At 41.9% G+C, this 23018-nt stretch overlaps 1 protein-coding gene across 11 annotated transcripts in view; it reads left to right on the forward strand.

Moving 5' to 3' along the window:
- adgrl3.1 (adhesion G protein-coupled receptor L3.1) overlaps positions 1 to 23018 on the forward strand; it is a 121182-nt gene that overhangs the window by 40256 nt on the left and 57908 nt on the right. For all 11 annotated transcript variants that reach the window (XM_022199308.2, XM_022199311.2, XM_022199312.2 and 8 more), the window contains 3 exons: positions 9456 to 9565; positions 16480 to 16494; positions 17709 to 18497. In XM_022199308.2, the coding sequence (XP_022055000.2) occupies positions 9456 to 9565; positions 16480 to 16494; positions 17709 to 18497 (914 nt within the window). The remainder of the gene's footprint in view (positions 1 to 9455; positions 9566 to 16479; positions 16495 to 17708; positions 18498 to 23018) is intronic.

Here is a 23018-nt window from a genome sequence, read left to right on the forward strand (position 1 = left end):
CAGAAGGAGAAGAAGAGAGAGGCAGAACAGATAATGACAGAGACACCGATAAATAAATGCTCTAAACCTTACATAAATCTTACACTTTTGATGATTATTCCAACTCGGTGACTAAGTACAAAAACAGTATTATCTGCAAAATCGAACTTTCACACTGAGGCAGTTGGGGCTGTGACTGTGTTTTGTATGTGTGACGTCTTGCAGAGTTGGACTCACCAGGATATTAACAATTCTATCTTATTATCCCTCTCTCTGACTTTTTCTGTCTTCGTCTGCTCACTCTTCTTCTCTCGTCCCTCCATTAGCTATCCTGCTTTCCGCTGAATTAGGTCATATCTGGAAATGTCCTACATAATGTGTGTGTGTGTGTGTGTGTTGGTGTATGCAAGTGCATGTGCCGCCACCCTCATATAGTCACCACAGTTCCAGGAGATGCCCTGCGGCACACTGGGGGCCCAACTGTCACCCTTGCTCAGTGCGGTAATTAGGGCCCACACACATGCATATGCACACACACACTATGCATCTATGGATGCACACAAGTGAGCGAAACCTATCCTTAAATTGTGCCACATTCTGGTACACTGAAATACAAATTCAGAAACTTTCCTTTGAGTGCGTCACAGCAATGAACGCATCAGTTTCTTTGTAATCTCATCAATAAATTATTCCTTACACATTCTCCTCTGTCTACCCACTCATGAACAAATATGCTTTCACCCTGACTGACAACTGTGCTGTTTTTCCGAAACCGCTGTATTTCCACATGTCAAAGCCTTCGCTGTCTGACCCTTTCTCCTGTCACCGCGGCTCCGCTAACCTTAGTTATCATGCTTCACCGAGCACCAAAGCTACATGGCTGCATAAGAATGGTTTGAGGATGGCCCAGACACCACACGCTTTCTCTTTCTCTCTCCCCCACATGCGCACACAAAGTCTGACACATCCAGAGAATAGCGCATGAATCAGTGCCTTAGACATGCTGACATGTAGACAATGACTGACTACCTGACTGACTTGATACTTTGACAAATCCAAACCAGGACACGAGGAACAACCCTCCTCCCCCCGCCTGTGTACAACATTCAGATTTTCTTTCTGGCCTCCATGAGGTGAGGCTGACTAAATCCAGCAAGTCTGTGTCTCGATATGGCGTGGCTGTGTCGGCTCGACGGTGAAGGTGTCTTGCATTCTCCTCTGCTTCTCACCAATCAGGAGAGACAACCCACCTGTCTGAAATGCCACTTTTTAGGAGGATTTGGAGTTTGTGTAAGCGAGTGGTGTGGATTAAACTGTGGAGATGAAAGTGCCACGGAGAGAAATCCACAGACAGATGTAAGGCAGAGAGAAACACTTGGATATCAGCAAAGGAATGTTGCTAGGTGGAATCGGGAGGAAGACTCCCCGAGTGTGTCCTGGAATCGGACGACGTGGAAGTTGCCATGGTTACCGGTGGAAGAGGCGAGGGGAGGAGAGGAGAGATGGCAGAGCTCAAAAACTGTACTTGGCCGTCAGCCTGCTAGGAAGATGGAGGGAGAAAGTGTTTGTATGCCTCTGTGGATGATAAGACACACACTATTATTATTTTTGGAAGTTTTCTTTTTGTGAAGCAGTTCATTATCTCAAAATAAATCTTGTTACAAAAGCAATCAAATGTGATATACCAACAAAACAGGTCATTTTCAAAGGCTGAATTAACATGCATCACACATGCAGTTTGTGTTCAGACGTCTACAGCTGTCGGATTGAAATCGGACTGTGTTGTCACCTTGGCATTTTTTTCCTCATATCATATGCTACCTTAACAATGTCACAGGTATTATGCAGGCTGCAGAAACGTATGCACTGATTTGCATTTCCTTAGAAATGATACTCTGTGTGCCGAGAGCAAGCTTGCGATTGCGGCTTTTTAAAAATTTGTTTGCAGATATGTGTCAGCGGTTCATTTCACTAACTTGACTGCAGTTTGTTGAATTGGACCCAGAATCCAAATTTTATTTACTGTTCAAGTACGCTTGACTAGAGTGGTTTCAGATCACCCCTCTATCAGTCATTTTGTATCACTGACATTTTTCAGGATGTGATTCATGTTTTATAGTGCACATCCACAACAGTGAAAGGGAAACTGTGATGTGCTGCATGTTGGTCAGAGGCTACAAACTGGACATGAAGCATACAGTATTAATGGTATGTATGCATTTTTATTTGGAACAGTATATGCCAGTATGTGTCAAAAATGACACTTGACATTCTCCGAGTAGGAGAAAAATGGGAGCGAGTGGCATCCTCCAGCCAAATATTAATAATGCAACACATTTCAAAGTTTTTCCCCCAGTTGGGAAAACAACGTTATTTTACCTGTGGCTTGTCTGACAGGCTGTTCGAGAGCTGACAAACACATTCAGGGGCCAGCGTGCAGTGCGTTAATGTTTGTGTGTATGCGTGTGGGAGAAAGACAAAGGGAGAGACAGATCTGTCATTTCTTCACGAGTGTGTGGCGTGGTGGTGCTGGCACAGGATGTGATTCATCTGCTTCACTATACGCCATGGCAGACATATACGCAGACCTGCATGAGCACACAGGCACCTGTCTTCTGCTCTCTTTGTCTTACCTCTGTCAATCACAGCTCCTGTATCACTCTTCAGTTACTCACTTCATCCCAGTCCCTCTGCATCCTTTCACAGTTTCTGCCCTTTCTTGTCCTCCCGTCCGCCATCCGTTCCCATCACTCCATTTGTCCGTCTCCGAACAACCCCGCTCTATATGTGTGTATAACCACATCAGGGAGCTAATAAAGCAGGAATGAGGCCAGTAGCAGAGAAATCTCATATGTGGTGTGTGTGTGAGTGAGAGGGAGAGATAGTGGCCAGCCTAACAGCTTTTTATCCTGTAGCGAGATACAGTAACTACACTCTGTCTGCTGTCAAATGGGTTTCCTGAACTCCCACAGGACATAAAAAGGCCTGTGAAATCTTCTCTCCCCCTTCCTTTTGGTGTTTTTTGCAAACGATCTAATTTTTTTTATTGTTTTTACAACTGCTCACCTCTTTAATTCTTTCCGGTTTAATCTCTTTTTAAAGTTACATGGGGGATATTTTTGTATTACTCTATTTTTGTTATAGCTTATTTTGGATACTGATACCCTGTGATTTATAATTTCAAGTAGTGTTTAATTTAATTTCATTGTTTGCGCATTGAATGAACACAATCTATTCTTAAATTAAGAAAATGAAACACATTACATCACTATGCAGTTTATGTAGACATCGTCTCCTTTACTTTCTACTCTTTAGAATTTTGTTTCAAACAATTTTGCCTTGTGTTGAGTCACTGCCAAACATCCCCATCTTGCATTCGCTCTATACACTGAGTTTATGTATGAGTCCAGCTGTCAAAAGCAGAAAATGTTTTTCCAGTCTGTTTTCTGCAAGTTACCTCACAGTATGGGTGAGCAAGCCGAGAAAAATAAGATGGTGACATTATGCGCACTATGAGTCCATATTGCATTTTCTCTGAGGGAGCTCTACCAAGAGATTTCTCAATATTCTGAACCGTCAAGGTTCCTGCCAGTGTGAAAAGGGAAGCCAAATGATGCTCAGTAATGCAGTTATGAGACATGCTGTGAAACTGTTAAAGGATTAAAATCTGTGTTCTTGAATATGTTGGCATCCTCAGTGTCTAACAATAGATCTTTAAAAATTAACACATAGTAGTTGCTAACTACTCTTTAATATAATGCGCTTAATATCTTGGTTTATTGTAGGTAGTGGTGAAGGAACTGAGTAAAGCAAATCGAGGTTTTGGACAGTCGTGATATTTTGTGCAGTCACACCCGTGGATGTATTACCCCACTCAAAATGTTTAGTCATTAGTGTATATATTATTTGATGTGTATTCCTTCAGTAACTCTCACCTCTTGTTTTTGTGGGCTTCTTCTCACTTTTGCATTTTTGCACACTACAATCTCTCTCCAGTATACCTGGCTATTTGACAGTTCTGACTTATTGTGGACTCCATGTGCACATAAAAGGAATAAAATAGCATAAATCAGATAAAATAAAATAGTCATAAAACTTGTCCTGGCTTTAAAAATGTCACTGGAATTAATGGGTCAGATTTTGATAATGAAAATGATAATTTCAGGTGAGTTGTGATGCTCTGAATAATAAAGTTACAGTAATTGTGTATAGGAAAAAAATGCTTTTTGGGCCAGTGTGCATCACATCATGAGCACAAAAGATGTAAGATGTGGTAACCTGGTTTGTCCACTGGACCAAAGTTGCTTACAAACTTGCTGCTCCCACAGCTTCTGTTTTTCGATGTCTGTGGCACATCCAAACTGACAGTCTATAGTTTGTTATTTATTATTGAACTTATGGTCAATATAGGGAAAAGCCTCAACTTTCAGTCTGCGGGGTCTATCTGCATATCTGCATCATGGCTCTGTGTGAAACAAGAATCTCATTGCGAGGTTTCTCAAAGATAGGGACATAGATCGTTGACCAACTAACATTCAGTGAATACACAGTTGCAGCAGTAATCAGGTGTAGAACACATCATAGTACTGCTAATCAACGCTGCAGCGGCCATCTTGCTGAAAAGACGTTATCTGCGCTAGCTCTGTGAGAGGTACGTTGTTTGTTGATACAAAACTGCAAGAAAAAAAACTAAACATTCTGAAACAAACTTTGCTGAACTTGGAAAAACAAGCCTGATGAATGATGAAAACACATTCTTTGGTCACATGTGACTAGGGTTAGAGGGGTTCTAGCATGCTTGGTGTGAACTTGGCTAAGTCCACCACAATGAATGCAAAGTCCCGACAGTGAAGCACAGAGTTGGGAATGTAATGATATGTTGTTGGGAAGATGACATTTACAGATGGCACCATGAATGCCTGTGGCTATACCAAAATACTCTTTGGCAAGAAGACTCCCAGTCTCCAAATGCTTGGCAGAAGAGAAATATTTTAGCATGATAGGGTTACTAAAGAAGAAAAAAGTGAAAACTACGATGTGGCCAAGTATGTTGCCTAACTTAAATCCAATATCATATTAAGGGTATTTAAAAAAAATGCAGAACAAGAAAACACCTTTAGCAAAGAGCAGCTGAGTAAAATGTCATCTATAAAGAATGATATAAAGACAGATATACACCGTGCTGAGGAGACTGTATTTTCTAAATAGTTAGTTTAAACTGTTAGCTTTTGGTTTGACATAAGAGCTGTTTGGCTTTAAGGCAATGCAGTAATTTGATATTTAAGTGATGTTGCACATGTGTGTATCACTTCTGTTCTTTGTTGTTGGGTATATCTCAATCAATAGTGACTAGTAGAATAATAAAGTGAGATTTTGGACACTTAGTGTAATTTTGTGTTTTTACTCTTTAGTTGCGCAGTTGTCATTTTGTCACGCTCGCTACGTTTTTGTTGCATTGAGGAGTTTTTGAGGGCAGTATTAAGTGGATAAATTCAGACACTCAGAATTCAGAGGCTCAAATGGTAAATACAACGGTCCAATTCTGTTGTGGGATGGTTTCAGAATTTCTACAGATCATAATCTAATGTGGGTTTCTGTGTGTTTTGATATTCCGACATCATTTCCAAAAGTTTGTATGCGTTAGGCATGTTCACACACAGTTATAGAGCACTCAGAGAGTGCTATGGAGTGGTTTGACTATATTCGTATGTTGATTCTAGAGGACTTTGCTGAGGCTTTGTGCGTCACTCACTCTCAGAAACCTCTTTCAACTCACGAGGATTAGTTCCCGACTCTCACTTGTTCTGTAATTATACAGTTCTTCAACACATCTGCATATGAGCACACACATGCAGACAGCCGCGCACACTCAAATATTTATCCCGTTTTACATATGCTGACAGACACGTGCATGTGCTCACACATATGCATAAACATACCCACACAGACGCTCCAGCAGCCAGCGTCAGCCTCATCAAATCATCAGTCAGTCAGTTATGTTTATATGAGGGCTGGAGACGGAGAGACAGAGATGGAGTGAAGGGAGGTCTGCCAAACAAAGTGAAAAACATCACAGACAATAACAACAGCAGCAGCACCCACTGCAGCATCGCAGCTTTTTCTTTCCCTGCCTGCCACAGCGCGGCTTTGTTAGTGAATAGTTTGTTTGCGTCCGTGTGTGTGTGCTGCACGTTGCAAGGAAGAAAGCCAGCGGGCAAGGCGGTATCCAGGCCACTGCCTTGTTTTGATGTGGTCATGCTAATTAAAAAAAAAAAAAACGGGAGCTTTTCTGCCAACACCAAGAAAAACACACGGGGAAAATATCGAGCCATTTTGGTGTTTGAAAGAATGGGTTGCAAAGGTGTGTGGGGGTGTGTGTGCATGTTCTGCATTTTCATTAATCATGGGTCACAATGCAGGAAGGATCTGAATAGTGGGATTTTTTTTTTTTTTTTTTTTGCTGATGTCTTTATGTTTTGTTCGGCTGCTGGATAAACATGTTGGCAGAGAGGGAAACGAGAGTAACAGAAATGAAAAGAAAGAGGGAGATGGAGGTGTACCGGGGACATAAGGGAGTCTTTTTTGGATCTGACTCAGACTACTGGCTCAGACAGAACGATGACGTCAGCCCAGGCTTTGCTAAGGATGGAGGGATCGAGGGAGAAACAGAGGGAGGCTGAAGATGACGCCCTGAGGGAGGCAGGGATGAGAAAGGTATTAAGGAGGGAGAGGGCACAGAAAGAGGGAGCACAACGACAGCAATAAGAGGCCTACCACATATATCTGGGTGTGACTTCGGAAACTGCAGCTAAGTGGGTTGAAGACAGATAAACAGACAGGAAAAAACAGACAGTCGGAATGAGAGACAAAGAAGGGGGAACGGAGAGGAATAATTCCTAGGCGGGAAGGATGAAGACAGAGGCTGAAAAAAGAAATTGGTTTATTATCTTGGCTTAGGGAGTGTGGGGAGGAGGAAAAGCAAGGTAGTGCAGACAGGAATAGACAGAAAGAAGAGTGATAGCAGAGATGTATACGCGCGCAAGAGATTATGTCGAATCTTTGCTCTATACCCTTTATTTAAAATACCAGTCAATAACCTTCAGCGCTTTATGACTCAGCCATGAAAGTCCCGAGCCGGAGTTGTTTTTCAGTATCATAAAGCAAAAATAAACACACAAATACACATACCCACAGCTGGTGCAAAGCTTAAATTTTCTCCCTTTTGCTCCCTTGAACCTATTTACACCTTTATTTCTTCTTACCTGCCTGCTTCCTGCACCGAGTCTGCTTTTTAAATGTATTGCATTTCTGTTATTTATGCATTTTGCTGGGCTTGTACCATGACTTTTTGATGCCACATGGTTACACTGCAAAGTACACTTAGATCTTTATGCTTCTTTCTTCTTTGGAGATGAGGCATTATTTTCATAAAGCTCCTGGGTTTCTCCGTGCTGCCAGCGTTCGGGCTTCTTCTGCTCAAAATCTGTGTGGAAATGATTAATCCTACCCATGCACCTGTGGCGGCACTTTTGAGCACACAGCTTTGAGTGAAACCGTGAGCCCTAGTCACTCGTGTCTCAGCGTGATGACATCATAACTGCTGGATGGGTTTTGCGCAAGAAAATATGTGAGGTCATTAAATGGGGCTTTGCGCTCTGATTCACCACTGTGGGCCAGCCAGTCACATCCATCGATGGATGCTGTGAACAAAGTTGTGGCGCCGTGTCAGTTTTGTGTCCCCCCTAAGTCCAGAACTCGCACTCATGACAGGTGACCGATGATGAAGGCACCGGGGCAAGAAATTAAAAAGCACAGAGGCGAGAAAAACGAAGGGAGGGCGAGAAGATGGGTGGGTATTGTTATTAGAATATGACAACACATAGAGTTTTGGACCTTTTAAACCCCGATAACCCCGTCTCTTGACCACAGTCACGCTGGTCAGCCATTGACACCAATAAATGTCACAGTTAAGTAGTTCTCTGTAGCCTACATTAGTTCTCTGTTTTTTTTTTTCCATGTGAATATTGAACTAAAAAATTAAATTAGCTCTCATGCATATTTCATTATGCAAATTGTTGAATGATACTGTAAGAAAAGAGACTTGAGGGGTTTATCATGCTCATTAAAAATATCTCAATGGGAGAATCTGAATGTTTTTAATGTAAATGTCGTCTGTTTGACAGGTGTGCAGAGAGGGAAAGACAGAGCGGTTTTACTAATTGAAGGGAAATATTCAGAGGAGAAGAGAGCAGGCTCATCTGCCTCCTTAAAATAGCCTTTTTTTTCCCCATGCGTCCTTTGTCCCTATTCTTGTACATAATATATTCTTCATTCACGTTAATTCAATAATTTATTTAAACCAGGAAGTGCCATTGAGATAAAGTGCCACTTCAGAGTGGGGAAGCATTTTAATGTTATTACACATATATATCATGATAATTTATGGACTCCAGTCGTCCCCCTAACAAATCATCTTTGGTTGCGAGGAGTGGCCCTGCCATGTTTAATTACGCTTACACATAAATGTCATGTATGCTTTTATATGGCCTCACACCTACACGCATGTAAACACAAACCCTCACAGGCACGTAGTAAATATACATGCTGTGCCGCCTTCTGTAACCTGTGTTAATAAGAGTGAGAAATACTTACTTTTTGTGTGTCAGAGGAGAGGGCCCCCCTGATAATTAGAATTAATTATCTGTAGTCTGGGGCAAAATGCTCTTAAAGACATAGGTTATTGTTCTCTCTGCTGCACACACACATGCACACGCACACACACACACACACACCTCAGAAGTGTCCTTGTGCCACAGCTATTCAGTATCCACTGTGGGCCACCTTGTGTATGAGTGAACTCAGTGATTCCATTACTGTAATGTTCACTCCAGGTATACCAGTAAGGGCATTTTGTCTGCTCTATTGTCAGCATAAAGGGTCCTTAAACACAGATGACTCTTGAGTATCGGGGCGAATGAGGTGAATTGCATCGGTGGATATAATACATCTCACTGTACATTATATCACATAATGTCAGGATGCGTGGATTGTGTTATAGAGTGCTTTGGACCTAGTAAAAAAACGAATACAATCTAACACAATGGCCATGCAATAAATCGTGTCTTTGTGAAGGCTTTGAAGTTCAGCTTTAGTTGAAATTGTTTTAGAGAGATTTGCATTCACCTGCATGATCCTTTTGGAAGATGTAGTTTGTGTTGGTTTGAATTGTACTGTGTTGTGCTTCCAGGTGTTTTGATTGACTCGTTCCCCTCTTTTATATCAAGCTATTAAAAGAAACACTGTTCTCTATAATGCGCTGCAGTTCAAGCTGAACATGAACTGAATATTATAGTCTTAATAAAAGTGGGATTTATTGTTGGACTGTTGAATTAGTTTGAGTTAGATCTGTTGAAAGTACCTGTGCATCTGAATGTGTTCAACTAACATCTGCCTCTTCACCCAACTTCTTATTTTAGATGCAACAACCGTACTCAGTGTGCAGTGGTGGCCGGTCCTGACGTCTTCCCTGATCCCTGCCCTGGCACATACAAATACCTGGAAGTCCAGTATGAGTGTGTCCCATACAGTAAGTACTCTTCTTTTTTAGTATTTCAACTTTTTTGATCTCATTTGTCTTTAAAATCTCTCACTAAATCCATCATATGGTGCATGTGAATGAAATATGTCCAAAATACTCACACAGCCGACAAATGATTCCATTTTAACGTCTTGGTCAGTTTTACTTGCTGTCTTATCAGTAGCCACATGCCCTGTGAATCTAGATCAGTAATTTGATGCCAGAGTAAGTTTATGTGGGAACTTCTAATGATATCACTCCCTGGGAAACTCCGAGGGAGGAAGGATGAGGATCTCAACTGATGACAGATGGTGATTTGACCTTTGACCAGGTGGTAACAGACTGGGAGGTCGTATCCACTGGAGTGAAACATTCATGGGTTATGTTAACAAAATATCAAAACAACTGTGCAACTTTTTTTTGTCTTTCCGGATAAGCATAGTTTCCCCCAAAATGTAGGTTACAGCTCACTGCATAATAAACGCATAAGGGATCTGCACAGAGACTTAATGGATTAAAGACATCTTTTTGTCCTTGATGTTTATTTTACAATGCATTCCAGCTTAGAGGCTTTGTCCAAAGGCAAAGGTAAAATGCAGCTTCTGTGTCTGTTGTATGAAAAAGCAGAGTCTCATGTGATTCCCTCAGTGCCAGCTCTCACTAGTTAGTTTTCTATCACACCCGGCATTAAAATTTATTTTACTCAGCAGGCAGTTATATTTGATGTTTGACACATGTCAAGGTGGAAAGCCCTATCACTATCAATTTGAAAAAAGTTCCAAAAAAATGCTGCAAGTGAAAATTACAGTGTACTTTCAATGTACTGAGAAAGGAAAATACAAGTCCTGAACTTAAGATACACGGTGCATGGATATGACTTTCTGATGATGAACATGATTTTTCTTTATACTATGAGATCTTGATAAATGGTTTTATTTGTAAAATGGGCATAAATGTAGACTGAAGAAGTTATGTGGAAATTTCTGACATCATAACAGACAGAAAGACATACAAAGTTGGAAATGGATGATTAATTTTGTCCATATTTATGCCAAAAACAAAGTATCTCCAGAATTTCATTTGGTCACATCTGTGAATTTAACTTTGGCCAAAATAGCTAAAAAAATTTTTTTTAAAAAAGGCAGAGTAAGCCTTTCTTGTTTTGAAAACATTTGAACTCAAATTACCCTCATTTGCTCTTTGTGTAATACATGAGCCAGACTACTCAAAACTTTTTGTTGGCCTTCCTTTCATAAAAAAAAAAGCATTGTGCATCACAAAGTTGGCAGGCCAGACACTATTACTTTGAACTTTAACTTTTTTGTGCCCAATTTCTCCACAAGTCTTGAAGAAATCTCGGACCCGTTTTGAGTCTTTTGTCTAACATTGTCTACAGCCTTGGCACCACGGTTCACACAGACGGCCAAGGTGATCTCCCACACTGAAGCATTCAATTATGTCTGGCTAAACGGCTCTTTCCTGGCGTCTAGAATGACCAGCAGATTAAATAATAGGACTATCAGAGCCCTCTCTGGAGCAGATGGAAACACAACCTGATACCTGCTTAATGCCCCACCAAGCACGCACACACTCACCCACACTGCACACACATGCAGGCATCATAAAAGAAAAAGTGTGTGTAGCAGTGTATGTTTTCACTCGTCTCATTCATTCAGAACTTGCCTACGTGTTCTGTCTTTATCTTCTCAATTGCCAGCCTGAAAATACGGCACTACTTATTTCATAGATTTGTCACCGTGAAGAACTGCGGCTTATGAACAACCGAGTGCAAAGGAAGAGGAGTAGTATGCTGATCTGATAAACAGGGGGTCAGTCCGGGTAACATTTCTTCCCGCAAAAAATAGACAGCATCTGAAACCAAAGTCATTAGGGAGTGCAGCTAACGGAGGGAGGGACGTAGTGAGGGATATGAAGCATTGGAGGAAAAGACAGAGCGAGAGTATTGAATCAAAAGCAAGAGAGAAAGAGAGTACATTAGCATCCTGTATACTGACTGAAGTGTTTGTGCTAGATCAGTTAGCACTGCGTGCAATTCACCACCTGGCTCCTGTGGGTGTGTTTAGCAAACGTTTCACAATCTTGCCGAGAAAAATGGTGTAAAATTTATAAAGGCGAAATAAATCCTTGGATACCGTGACTCCACACTTCACGATGTTTTGTCTGAGAATACCTGAAGCTTTACATGGCACGACCCTTCACAGAGAGGCCTCATATTGCATTCCTCAAATATTTATGAAATCAATTTTCTTTGAAAGGCGTAATAATGTCTGAACTGTAGAGCAAAGTACTCGTTCTCGCTGACATTCAGGCTGCAGATTCAGCCGTCAACGATCACACTGGCGCGCTTGACACAGCAAATCAATGCTGTCAGCGGCATTGTTGTGAAAGATACATTTTGTAAGACATTAAGTGGTGAAATATTTCCAAGATGTTGCCGTAAATCAAGAAGAATCAATAAAGAAGGCTTGTTTTCTAAAATATATGACGGTGTACTCAAACTGTCGCATTTCCAAAATGCACACAAGCTGAAGCTTTTAATAAATCATTATATTTACATTTGAAGACAGCGTTGGGCGTAGTGCACTCAAATGACAGCGACATCAAGGGACATCCATAACTCAAGCAGGTCTCCCTCGACATTAAGCACACTGTTGAGTGTAAACACCTGACCCCTAGCAATCACCTCTGAGGCCAGGTGTTGCTCATCACAAGCCGACTGCGTGGAAAGAAAATGAGCTGAGCTCCAGTGAGACGCAACTTTATACCGCTGATGCACTTATTTCCCGAGCACTTTAAGCAAAATTGCTGTGTTTCCCCACCACATAGATATTGTAAACAATTCTCAAAGTGGGTTGTAAAACAGGTAATTAAATTATGTACGGTTCAGTTTTCAGGGAAAATTTTGCTCCTCCGTCAGCCCTCCTTTTTTTTTTTTCTTCAGGATTTTTTGGCTTGCACTACCTTCACAACTCCTCATCTCTCCTCACTGCACTGCGGGTTTTTGGCTGTTTTCCAAAGCTACAATCAAGTGCTGCCTCTTTCTCTCTCTGGCTCTCTATGGTATGAGTGTGTGGCAGTCGTGTGCCAAACTAGCCAGCTAGCTTTGGCAGTAATTAGCCACCTGTGTATACGTGCTCATAGCACTGCGGGCGCTCTATAAATATCCATACATTAGCTCACTGCTGTACAAAATGCTTCTCCAAGGCGACTCTCATGGATTTAATCGCAACAAATACGCTATATGCTGCAGAAAAAGGAAATGACATGCGCTGTTTCATTCATGTTTCGCCATTAAAAACAGGCGGTAACACTTGGGATTATGACTATCCGTTTCCTCATCTTCATGCAGTGTACCCTGGCTCTCCTGACTGCTGTTATGAAGCAATTAGCCTACTACCACGTTTAGTGTATTAATCAGAAAAGCCAGTGATATGTTATGCAATACCCATGCAGTCTATTTTAGACAATAGAAGTTGGCTCTGTAGGAAAGCTAATTAAAAGATAAAATCACCTTCTTCTCTGTCCAATTAAAGACTTCTGTCAGATTGGACCCTTGGAATAACTTCATCACGATGACATGAGAAGTGCTGTTTGTGGGTGTGTGTCACAGAAACACATCGCTCGCCATTAGGATTCCTTGTTCGTGCGTGCCTGTGTGTGCATGTGCGCTATATGTGTGTGTTTGTGTGGGAGAAACATGCAGACATTTTTGTATTTCTCAGAGAGAGCAAGGGAAGATGGGAACGCGACCAAAGAGACAGAAGGAGAGACGGCAGAGCGACAGCTGAAACAGAGATAGAGAGAAATAGGTTAGACGAGGCCAGCAGACGAGGAACAGAAAGAATGAATTAACTGATAAAAGACACTGTGTGAGAGGTGGACAGGGTTTAGGTTGGGGGAAGCGGCAGAGATACAGAGGAGGTAACGGAGAGAATTAGCAGGGGGGGAAAGCGCAGGATGAAATAATGAAACAGAATGGCAGGTGAGGATGAGAAGAAGGGAGAAAAGAACATAACGAAGGGAAAGAAAGGAGAAAACGTCTGTGTCCATAAATGACCTTGGGCTTTAGCTGGCTGAGCTGCATGGAGATCAGAGATAATAGTGGTAAGGCTGCTGTCGCCACTCGTCTGCAGAAACACGCACACAAACGTGCACGCGCCACATGCATGCACACGTTTTACACACACTCGCGAACACACACCGTCTTTCCTCCTAGACGACTACCTCCTTAATAAACCATACGTTTTCAATAAAAATGCTAATTATCTTTACACCGCAGCACAGTCAGGTTAACACTGCCTGTGTGTGTCTGTGTGTGTGTGAGAAAGGGGAAAAAAACACAGAAGGTGTCCAAGGTACAAAATAAGAGCTGTTGGTGTGATTACAGATTTTTAATTTTTTTTCAATTTAGCAGATTCTACCGCAGATATCAGTGAGTAATTAGATGATTTAAACCAGACAGGCGACACATCCTCACAAAACAGCACTAATGTTAGTGCTATTCTGCTGCTATTGTCTTCTAATATTCATTCAAAGTCTTTCTAGGAATAAATGAGCAGAAATGTTCGGGATTTTTTTCTGTCGCTGCATAGCTAACTATTTAATATCGCTTTCTAAGTGGTTTTGCGAATGATCAGTCAAAGATACTGGATAGATAAAAACATGCTGCTACCATTGCAGAATTCAATTATGAATAACTCTGAGATTGAGAGAAAATGCTTTCTTGTTGACGTTTTCTTGGAAACAAGGACATTTTCTGGCAAGTTGTCAGTCCATATTTTTCCCTTCTTCTTCTAGCCACACTCAGCGGCTGAATTAGCCGTAGCACAAAGGACTTGTCATTTCTTGCATCATCCTGCATGCTTGAACTCCCCTTGACAAAACCTTGAGGTTTCAACAAATATCCAGCCAGTGCCAACCTATATTCACTCTGTCAAGTCCTGTGCACTGAAAAATTAATGACTTTGATTTGTGAAAAACTTTCATTTCTTACTTTCGTCCCAGAAATCAAAACAGTGATGCCTGAACAAAAAAAAAGAAAAGTCCGGCATAGAGTTCACCACAGGAGATGTCCATTAATCTAGTGAAACAATGAGCAGCAGTACAAATTGAATGACATTTGTTTGACATTTTGTGTGCCATTTGGTACTTGTTGCCGCCACACTTTTTCATTTGAAATCTATTAGTTGTGGGCAACCTTGCACTCCGCATATTCTTGCCTCTGTGTCTAGGAGGCTGTATGAGAGCCTCAGGTACTGTGAGGGTCCTGTTGTTTGGTGTCATTAATCCCTGTCTTCTCAACCACAATGTGTCTCTATGTGCTGTTTATACACTGCGTTAGTGTGCTTGCCTTTAGTACATTCATGTGTCGTTCCATCGCACACTCCCCTCTTCATAGACAGACTATCTGCTTGCTTTCACAGCTTTTCTCACAAGGGAGCTGCTTACTTGTGGTGAACCATTTTATATCTTAACTCGTAATGACACACTCACACAAGCACATGTGCGCACGTGCGTATACACACTTGTTTTAGGTTTAACACGATCTTCTTCCAGAGATTGCTTATTTATCGGGAGTTGTGCTAAGCTGCGCCAGTTACCATGCATTTTTCATGAGCCTCGGATTTAATGGTTACTTGTGTGTGCGTCTGTGTGCATGTGTGTCACGCATGTTTCTGTATGTCTTGTGGCTGGTGATGAGTTTTGGCTTTAATATTTTTTTAAAATTATGCATGTGCTGTGCAATATGTAGTGTACTTGTGCTGTATTTAAACATGCACTATCCGGAAGTTCTTCCAAATATTTTTTGCCTTTGAGGGCTTTGCTGCCTTCCTCTCTTCTCCTCTCTCCTCTTTTCCCTTCCCCCCCTTCCCGTTCCCTCCTCTCCTTCCCTGTCTCCTCTCCTCTCCTCTTTTCCCTTCCCTCCCTTCCCGTTTCCTCCCCTCCTTCCCTCTCTGGGGACTAGTTCCATTCAGCAGGTCTCTAACAGTCTTGAAAGACACAAGGGCACAGCCTGCAGGATTAGGTTTCTGCCGTGTTCACATTCCACTCAGTCCCCCAGGGACCAAGGTGGAATGAAATTCATATGTTTAAGAGGTTTCAAGCAAGTGTGCACATTTCATTGCAGTGCGACATGAACAACCCTTTGCTGAAGCTCTAAAGATAGCGGTTTGAATATAATAGACAGGGAATTGGTGTTTTGGGTTGAAGCGAACCAGTGCATTCAGTATGCTCCTGCCTCCACACGCAGATACTTGCACACTCGTACACAGAGTCACACAGATTACATGACATACACAAAGCATTAGCTCGTACACTGCATCAGAGAGCATTTTAATGTGGCAGTTTTGGCTGGTCCGTTGAAATGCAATCCCACTAATCAAATCAATTTTCTGGTTTTCATTGCTCTGTTGCTATTAGCATACATTAAAGAACTCATTATCTCAGGTCATTTTATAATGCTGTATTTTTATTCCTGCACTTGCTGTAGGACGACCGTGGACACTGTGATCATTTGTGTGTTTGCGCATGTTGCGTCACGCTCTTGTCCTTTTTCCCTCCGTGCCCCTCTCCCTCTTTTCATGTCTGCATGTCATGTGTGTGTCTGCTCCCCCATATGTGCGTGTGCAACATATGTGAGATGCAGTACTGTCAGATAGCTTCCCGGTTGCAGCACGGTCTCCTCAGACGCTTATGTAATGTTATTACCAATCACACATGGAGAGCATCCTGGCACTCTCACAAGGTTAGGATGAAATATGAGGCCGATTATGGAGATCTGAGATTGTATTATCATGATTTCCTTATTATTGCATCATTAATCTATTTTTGTCTCGTGTCTCTCTCTCTCTCTCTTGTTCTCTCTTTTTTCTCTTCAAATCTTTTGCCTATGGCCGTTGCAGAAGTAGAACAAAAAGGTAAGTCTGTGGAACAAGCGCATTCACGCATGCACACGTGCCCAAAATCCGGAATTGAGCGTAACTTTTTGATGCCAGCGCCTGAAGCCTTTTGTACCCTGTTGCAGCAGGACATCTCTTTGAAAGTCATCGCTGCTATATTAGGACGGCTTGATCTCAGCATATAGAGGCAATTTGAAAACACTGCTTCTCATTAGACACACTCTAGCCCCATATTATTCCGCGGCATTGTGTAGAATGTCACTTAACAAACTCTCCATGGGTCGAGCACATTTTTATGATGAGCCAATGAACACAGAATTACATTGACATTTAATACTTCAAATGCTTCCCCATGATATGTAAGCGATGCCAGTGCTTTGAATAACCAATGAAAATTCGATCAATATTCCCAGGCTTTTGTGTCGCATCTGGAATTCTATTATTGAGAAGAATGGGAAAACCACAGTGCACATCTGGAACGTCTGCTGCATAGGTGTGTGTGTGTGTGTGTGTGTGTGTGTGTGTGTGTGTGTGTGTGTGTGTGTGTGTGTGTGTGTGTGTGTGTGTGTGTGTGTGTGTGTGTGTGTGTGTGTGTGTGACAGCATTCCTGTTAAATTACAAAGGTTTCCTATGACTTTGGTCGCTCTGGCTTCCCAGAATTTACTACATCTCCCACATCCCTCATAAAACATGACCCCAGTATTCCAAGATGGGAAGACTGAGCATGGGGTGGGAAAAGAATTATTGTAACAACTGCCGAAACAGCAGACAATAAAAGATGTGTTCGATTCCACAGTTGGTTGTTCCTGACAGAAATAGAAAGGGAGGAGAAAGGAAGAAAGAGCTGTGAGACTAATGAGGAGCTGAGGAGGGAGGGAGAACTGGGAATAGAGGGAAAGTGTGGAAGTAGAACAAAATGTGCCATTTTCTCTTCATCTCTTAGCTGTGAGAGCAGGGTATTATCTGTTGAATAGAAGGCATACTGTTGCTGTGCTTAAGAATGACAGTGACTCTACAACATCCAAATCACAACACAGTAAGCCTATCGTGTCATCGTCATTCACTGGTGGTTAAGGTTGAGTTAAAACACAGTGTTCCATTATTTATGAACATTTACGAAAAGAGGCAAACATCTCACCGGCACTGTCAAAAATTCTGGAGAGAATAGTTGGCATTTTACATCAAGTGTGCAAAATGGATCTAATGTGAAAATGTTGTCATTTGTTCCTCAGTATTTCTCTGTCCTGGCATTCTGCGAGGAGTATACCAAAGTGAACATCTCTTTGAGTCAGACCACCAGTCTGGTGCGTGGTGCAAAGACCCTCTACAGGCCTCTGATAAGATTTACTACATGCCCTGGACACCGTACCGCACAGACACGCTCACAGAGTATTCGTCAAAGGAGGACTTCATCGCAGGCCGCCCCACCACCACGTACAAGCTGCCGCACCGTGTGGATGGGACAGGCTTCGTTGTGTACGACGGCGCACTGTTCTTCAACAAGGAGCGCACACGCAACATTGTAAAGTTTGACCTGCGCACACGCATCAAAAGCGGCGAGGCAATTATTGCCAACGCCAACTACCACGACACCTCACCGTATCGCTGGGGGGGCAAATCTGACATCGACCTGGCAGTGGATGAGAATGGACTGTGGGTGATCTATGCCACAGAGCAGAACAACGGACGCATCGTGGTGAGCCAGCTCAACCCGTACACCCTGCGCATCGAAGGCTCCTGGGACACCAGCTATGACAAACGCTCTGCATCCAATGCCTTCATGATCTGTGGAGTCCTGTACGTTGTCAAAACCGTGTATGAAGATGATGACAACGAAGGGACAGGGAACAAGATTGACTACATGTACAACACTGATAAGGGCAAGGAAATGACGGTTAACATACCGTTCCCTAATTCCTACCAGTACATCGCTGCAGTGGATTACAACCCTAGAGACAACCTGCTGTACGTGTGGAATAACTACCACGTGGTCAAGTACTCGCTGGACTTCGGCAACAACGGTAGGTCCAACACAATAACTCCTCCCCACCTCTTCCGCCTCTCATTGTTTTTCAGTCATGATTTTTAGAGTATAATATGAAGAACATTGTGTTAGTTCAAGAACTATTCCCTCGTAAATGTATTAGACTGGCTGTGTTGGGATTTTTCAAAAACACATGAAATACCTTTGTAATGCTTTTAATATTCATTTTAATGATAAATGCTCCCCCCCCCCCCCCCCCCCCCCCCCCCCCCCCCCCCCCCCCCCCCCCCGATTGTTCTTGTGACATAAGGAATACTTACAGGCACTAATCTTCCTCCAATAATTAATTCTGCAAAATTACTTGAAGAGGAAGAATAAGAAAAAGCACCATCTGTGCTGTCATGGTTCTCAATTATGACTGTTCCCCCACCACTCCACCCGCGATATCTGCATGTTTTTAGAAGTCAAAAAATAAAAAAGAGCCTCCAGAATACTTCTACGGCTGGTCCTGAATATACCAGAGTCAATGAAATTTGTACATGTCAACAGAGTTACTATTTATGGAAATGAGAAAGATATCATGAGGGCTGCCTTGATCTCTACCTTTAGAAGAATATCTCAGATGATGTTATGCTGAGCCTTACACACCGTAAATGCCTCTTGCCGTTTACTGCACCACTTGCCAGCTTTCTCTTTAGTTTCCCCCAGCTGCTTAACAAATCATAATGCATTTCTTGTGAATGGAGCCAGGAATGTCTGGAGGGAGGGCATGACGATACCACTTTCATCCTTACAGATGATGCCAATCTAAAGACCTGTGTTTGACATTTGCATTCATTCGAATCTGCTGTCCAGAGTTGTTGCTATTCAGAGTGGTTTGAAATATGCAGATCTGCTTTCCTATATATATATATATATATATAAATGCTAAAGCACAACACAGAACAAGCCATCAATGATTTTATGGGTGCATTTTTTCCATACAAAGCAGTTCCAATTAGAGCAGTTGACAGTGAGATCTTGCAATATATATTTTTTAAAAGCTGCGCTGATTGATACTTTTATAGCAACAATAGATCTAATGACTACATGTAATGTAATAGAAGCCATTTGTTGTGACAAAACCTCCGATATCATGAGTATGACAACACATTTCAGCTCATTCTTTTGAGTTAGTAGCCCTCAATATTGCTGTTTTGGTTCAATCTCACTGCTCTTGTGACATTTTTATTCCAGTCAGAGATACCAGTCACCTGCTTTTAGCCAAAAGCTTTATTAAATCCGCTGTACACATGTGCAGCTTGTAAATCCTTTAAGCACCATAAATTAATTTTTGTGATTGGTCAGTTTCAGAAATCTAATCAATGGAAATCCGAAAAATATTATTAAATACCGCTGAGGTTAGGTAGAAAAGCTAGATTAATTAGGGTAAAGTGACCCTTTACACAGGGATGGTCATGCATGAATCAGGAAATCAGGTCAGTTGAAGGTTAAAGGATGAAATATAAAGTACAGTTTCTAACCCAGACGGGGTCATGAATTCTGATTTGCAGGATGACTCATTTGTATCAACAAGAGTGCACAGCCCTGTTATGTCCTTTTGGAATAACTAAGAATACTGTCTAGCTCAGAGTGACTCTCTAGCAACTCTGGTGTGAGGTTAGAGTCCACCCTCCTCTCACTCTTTGCTCTGGATGGAAGGGCTTAGGCCCCTGGAGCCTGAAGGGCTATTTGCCCAGCGTAATTGCCTTTCAGCACCTTTCTATGGAGTGGTCAAGGCAGTCTGGCTGCGTGTCTTATTAAATGATGTCTGAATTAACGCATGCTCTTACACGCAGTTAGGAGGCGCAGTACAAGAAATTATAGAGAGAGGCAGCATTAAACTTGGTTTCTACCGATTAGTGTGTGTGTGTGTGTGTGTGTGTGTGTGTGTGTGTGTGTGTGTGTGTGTGTGTGTGTGTGTGTGTGTGTGTGTGTGTGTGTGTGTGTGTGTGTGTGTGTGTGTGTGTGTGTGTGTGTGTGTGTGTGTGTGTGTGTGTGTGTGTGTGTGTGTGTGTGTGTGTGTGTGCGCACGAGGAGGCCATGCTATAAAAACGGGCATATGTGCGTGTTTACACGTGCATAATGATGTGCATGCTCATGCGTTAATGTATTTACAGCAACATGAGTTGTGTTCGTCTATTCATGAGTGCGCATATGTGTTTATTGGTGGACGCATGAGAGTGTGATCACTCTCATAATGGAGCTCTTGGTGTCTCAGGAGGCTCTAAAGAGGAGATCAATGGGGATTCAATGTGGAGAATGACCTCCAGTGCACAGCAACAAGCCAGACTGCTGACCAACGGGAGATAAATACATACAATCAATGCTGTTTCGCTCTTTTACTCTCATCCTCGCTCTGCTCCCTCACTCAATGAAGACAAGGAATAAATTAACTACCTTAACTGCATGATTTTCTCATTCTTCGGAACATAGCCGACTAGTCGATTCACTGTGTGAATGTGGATCAGGTTTTCTTTTGTTGCATCATGACACATTTTTTTGCTCTTTTCGATGAAGAGGCTCAGAGAAATGAGGCTTGTTCACTTTAGTTGAGCTATAAATGTATGAAGCATACTGTAAAGTTACTAAAGTCAAACCTGCCATGTTCCAGCTCTAGTGTGTGTTTTTTTTCTTTTCCTTAGTTCAGGAAACAGACCAAGGAAAGGGGCCATTCAGAGGGTTTCCACTCATTACTGATGTAGCTTAATGCACATGCTGTTTTTGTTTCAGTTCATATGGACTTCTTAAGATATAAAATGAGACAGGAAATGGGCCATGGTCTAAGGGAAGGATGAGGTAGGCCACTGAGGACTGAGTGTAATTGGGGTACAACAAAGAGAGCACCGATTACTTTGTTGTGTCTGTCCGGCTGGATAACAAAGGCGAATGGTTGAAACGAGTTCACTCTGAAACACTTATACTGTGTGGTTTCAGAACACACATCTGAATGTGAACACAGTCACTTTGGCACACTCGAGTGTTTCCCAGCCAGGGATGAAAAGGGTGCTGGAAAACTAGCACTAGTAATAGTACTTTCAAGAAATTTTACAACAGTATAATATGGCACTTGAGTGAAAATACTTTGTATCTACTTGTATTCAAGTAGAAATTAAAGGTAAACCAGTTAAAATGTACCCTGAGTATTGATTACTTGTTACTTTTTAAAGCAGATATGCTTAAAGAAAAATGTTACATGATGATCATGATCTCATTGTGTTCAGGATCATCGTTATCATTAAGAATCCCACTAAGACCTTAAGTCCAAACCAACAATAAAGTCCTTCAATTCTATTTGTGCAGACGGACATTTTTGTCCTGTATTGCCATGTGATTAGAAACCACAAATATTTGTGTATTTGTCTTCGTAGCATTAGAATTAAACAGAAAAGTGGACATAGTTCAGAGAATTAAATAAAACTGAGGAACAAATTAAGTCCATAGGTATTTAAGCTCAAATAGCACATTTCAAGCTACATAGAACCTGCTGCATCTTACAGAATTATCAGTAAAATAAAGGAGCACAAAGGCAGGACGCACACACACACACACACACACACACACATATATATATATATATAAATGAGAAATTCCACAACAACTGTTAAAGGTTAAGTGTGTGGGATATAGAGGGATTTATTGTCAGAAATGGAATATAATAATCATAATTATGTTTATCATCTGAAAACAACAATCGCTGTTTTTGTTGCCTTAAAAGAAGCCTTTTAAATCTACAGAGGGAGCAGGTCCTATTCCATAGAATCAGCCATGTTGCACTGCCACATTTCTACAGTAGCCCAGAGCTAACCGAAACAATAACCTTAGTGTTTTTAGGTGGCCACCATAGGTTCTGCTACATGCTTGGAAAGGGAAGGATCATCTTCCACTCATCAGTACATTCCGCTTCCCTGTACTGCTGTTCTCAAAGTTCAAAACATTTTGGAGAAGAAACATGCTTGCAGTCACAGCAGTGCGGTATTGACAGTAAAAAGCAGCAGAAATGTAGAAGTCACAGCTGTAGGGTCCATAACCGCCAATAGCTAGCGCATTGTGCACCTGTTAACCACGCACCAATGTGTGTGTGCGTTTGCTTTGGGTTATTTAGTCGCCCACCAGGTGCTGCATCAACTTGGAGATTAATTAAATCCAAGGGTTTTTTTTTTACCTTTGCAAAAGTAATGCTATCCCTAAAGCCCATAATGGCAGCATCCTTCCCTTTGTTGTTGTGCGTTTATGCGCTGCTCAATCCAGACATAGCCCAGTTGTACACTATCTGTCACGACTTGGTGTGGACTGAGTGATCCATCCTGGACATTGAGCTTTGGCCTGCAGCAGCCACAGACTTACCAGCTTCTACTCTAGTAAATGTAGTTGTTGATTTGTCCAGTATCGAATCATTTGTCTTTTGTCATCCTCTGTTTTTTTTCCATGTAACTTTTGTTTTTGCTCTGTAGTGGATGCAGCTTGAAATGTGCGGAAATGCAAGGCTGAGATAACAAAAGATACTTGAGTCAAATTA

The sequence above is a fragment of the Acanthochromis polyacanthus genome, chromosome 3 (genome assembly GCF_021347895.1).
Source record: "Acanthochromis polyacanthus isolate Apoly-LR-REF ecotype Palm Island chromosome 3, KAUST_Apoly_ChrSc, whole genome shotgun sequence".
Taxonomy (NCBI): domain Eukaryota; kingdom Metazoa; phylum Chordata; class Actinopteri; family Pomacentridae; genus Acanthochromis; species Acanthochromis polyacanthus.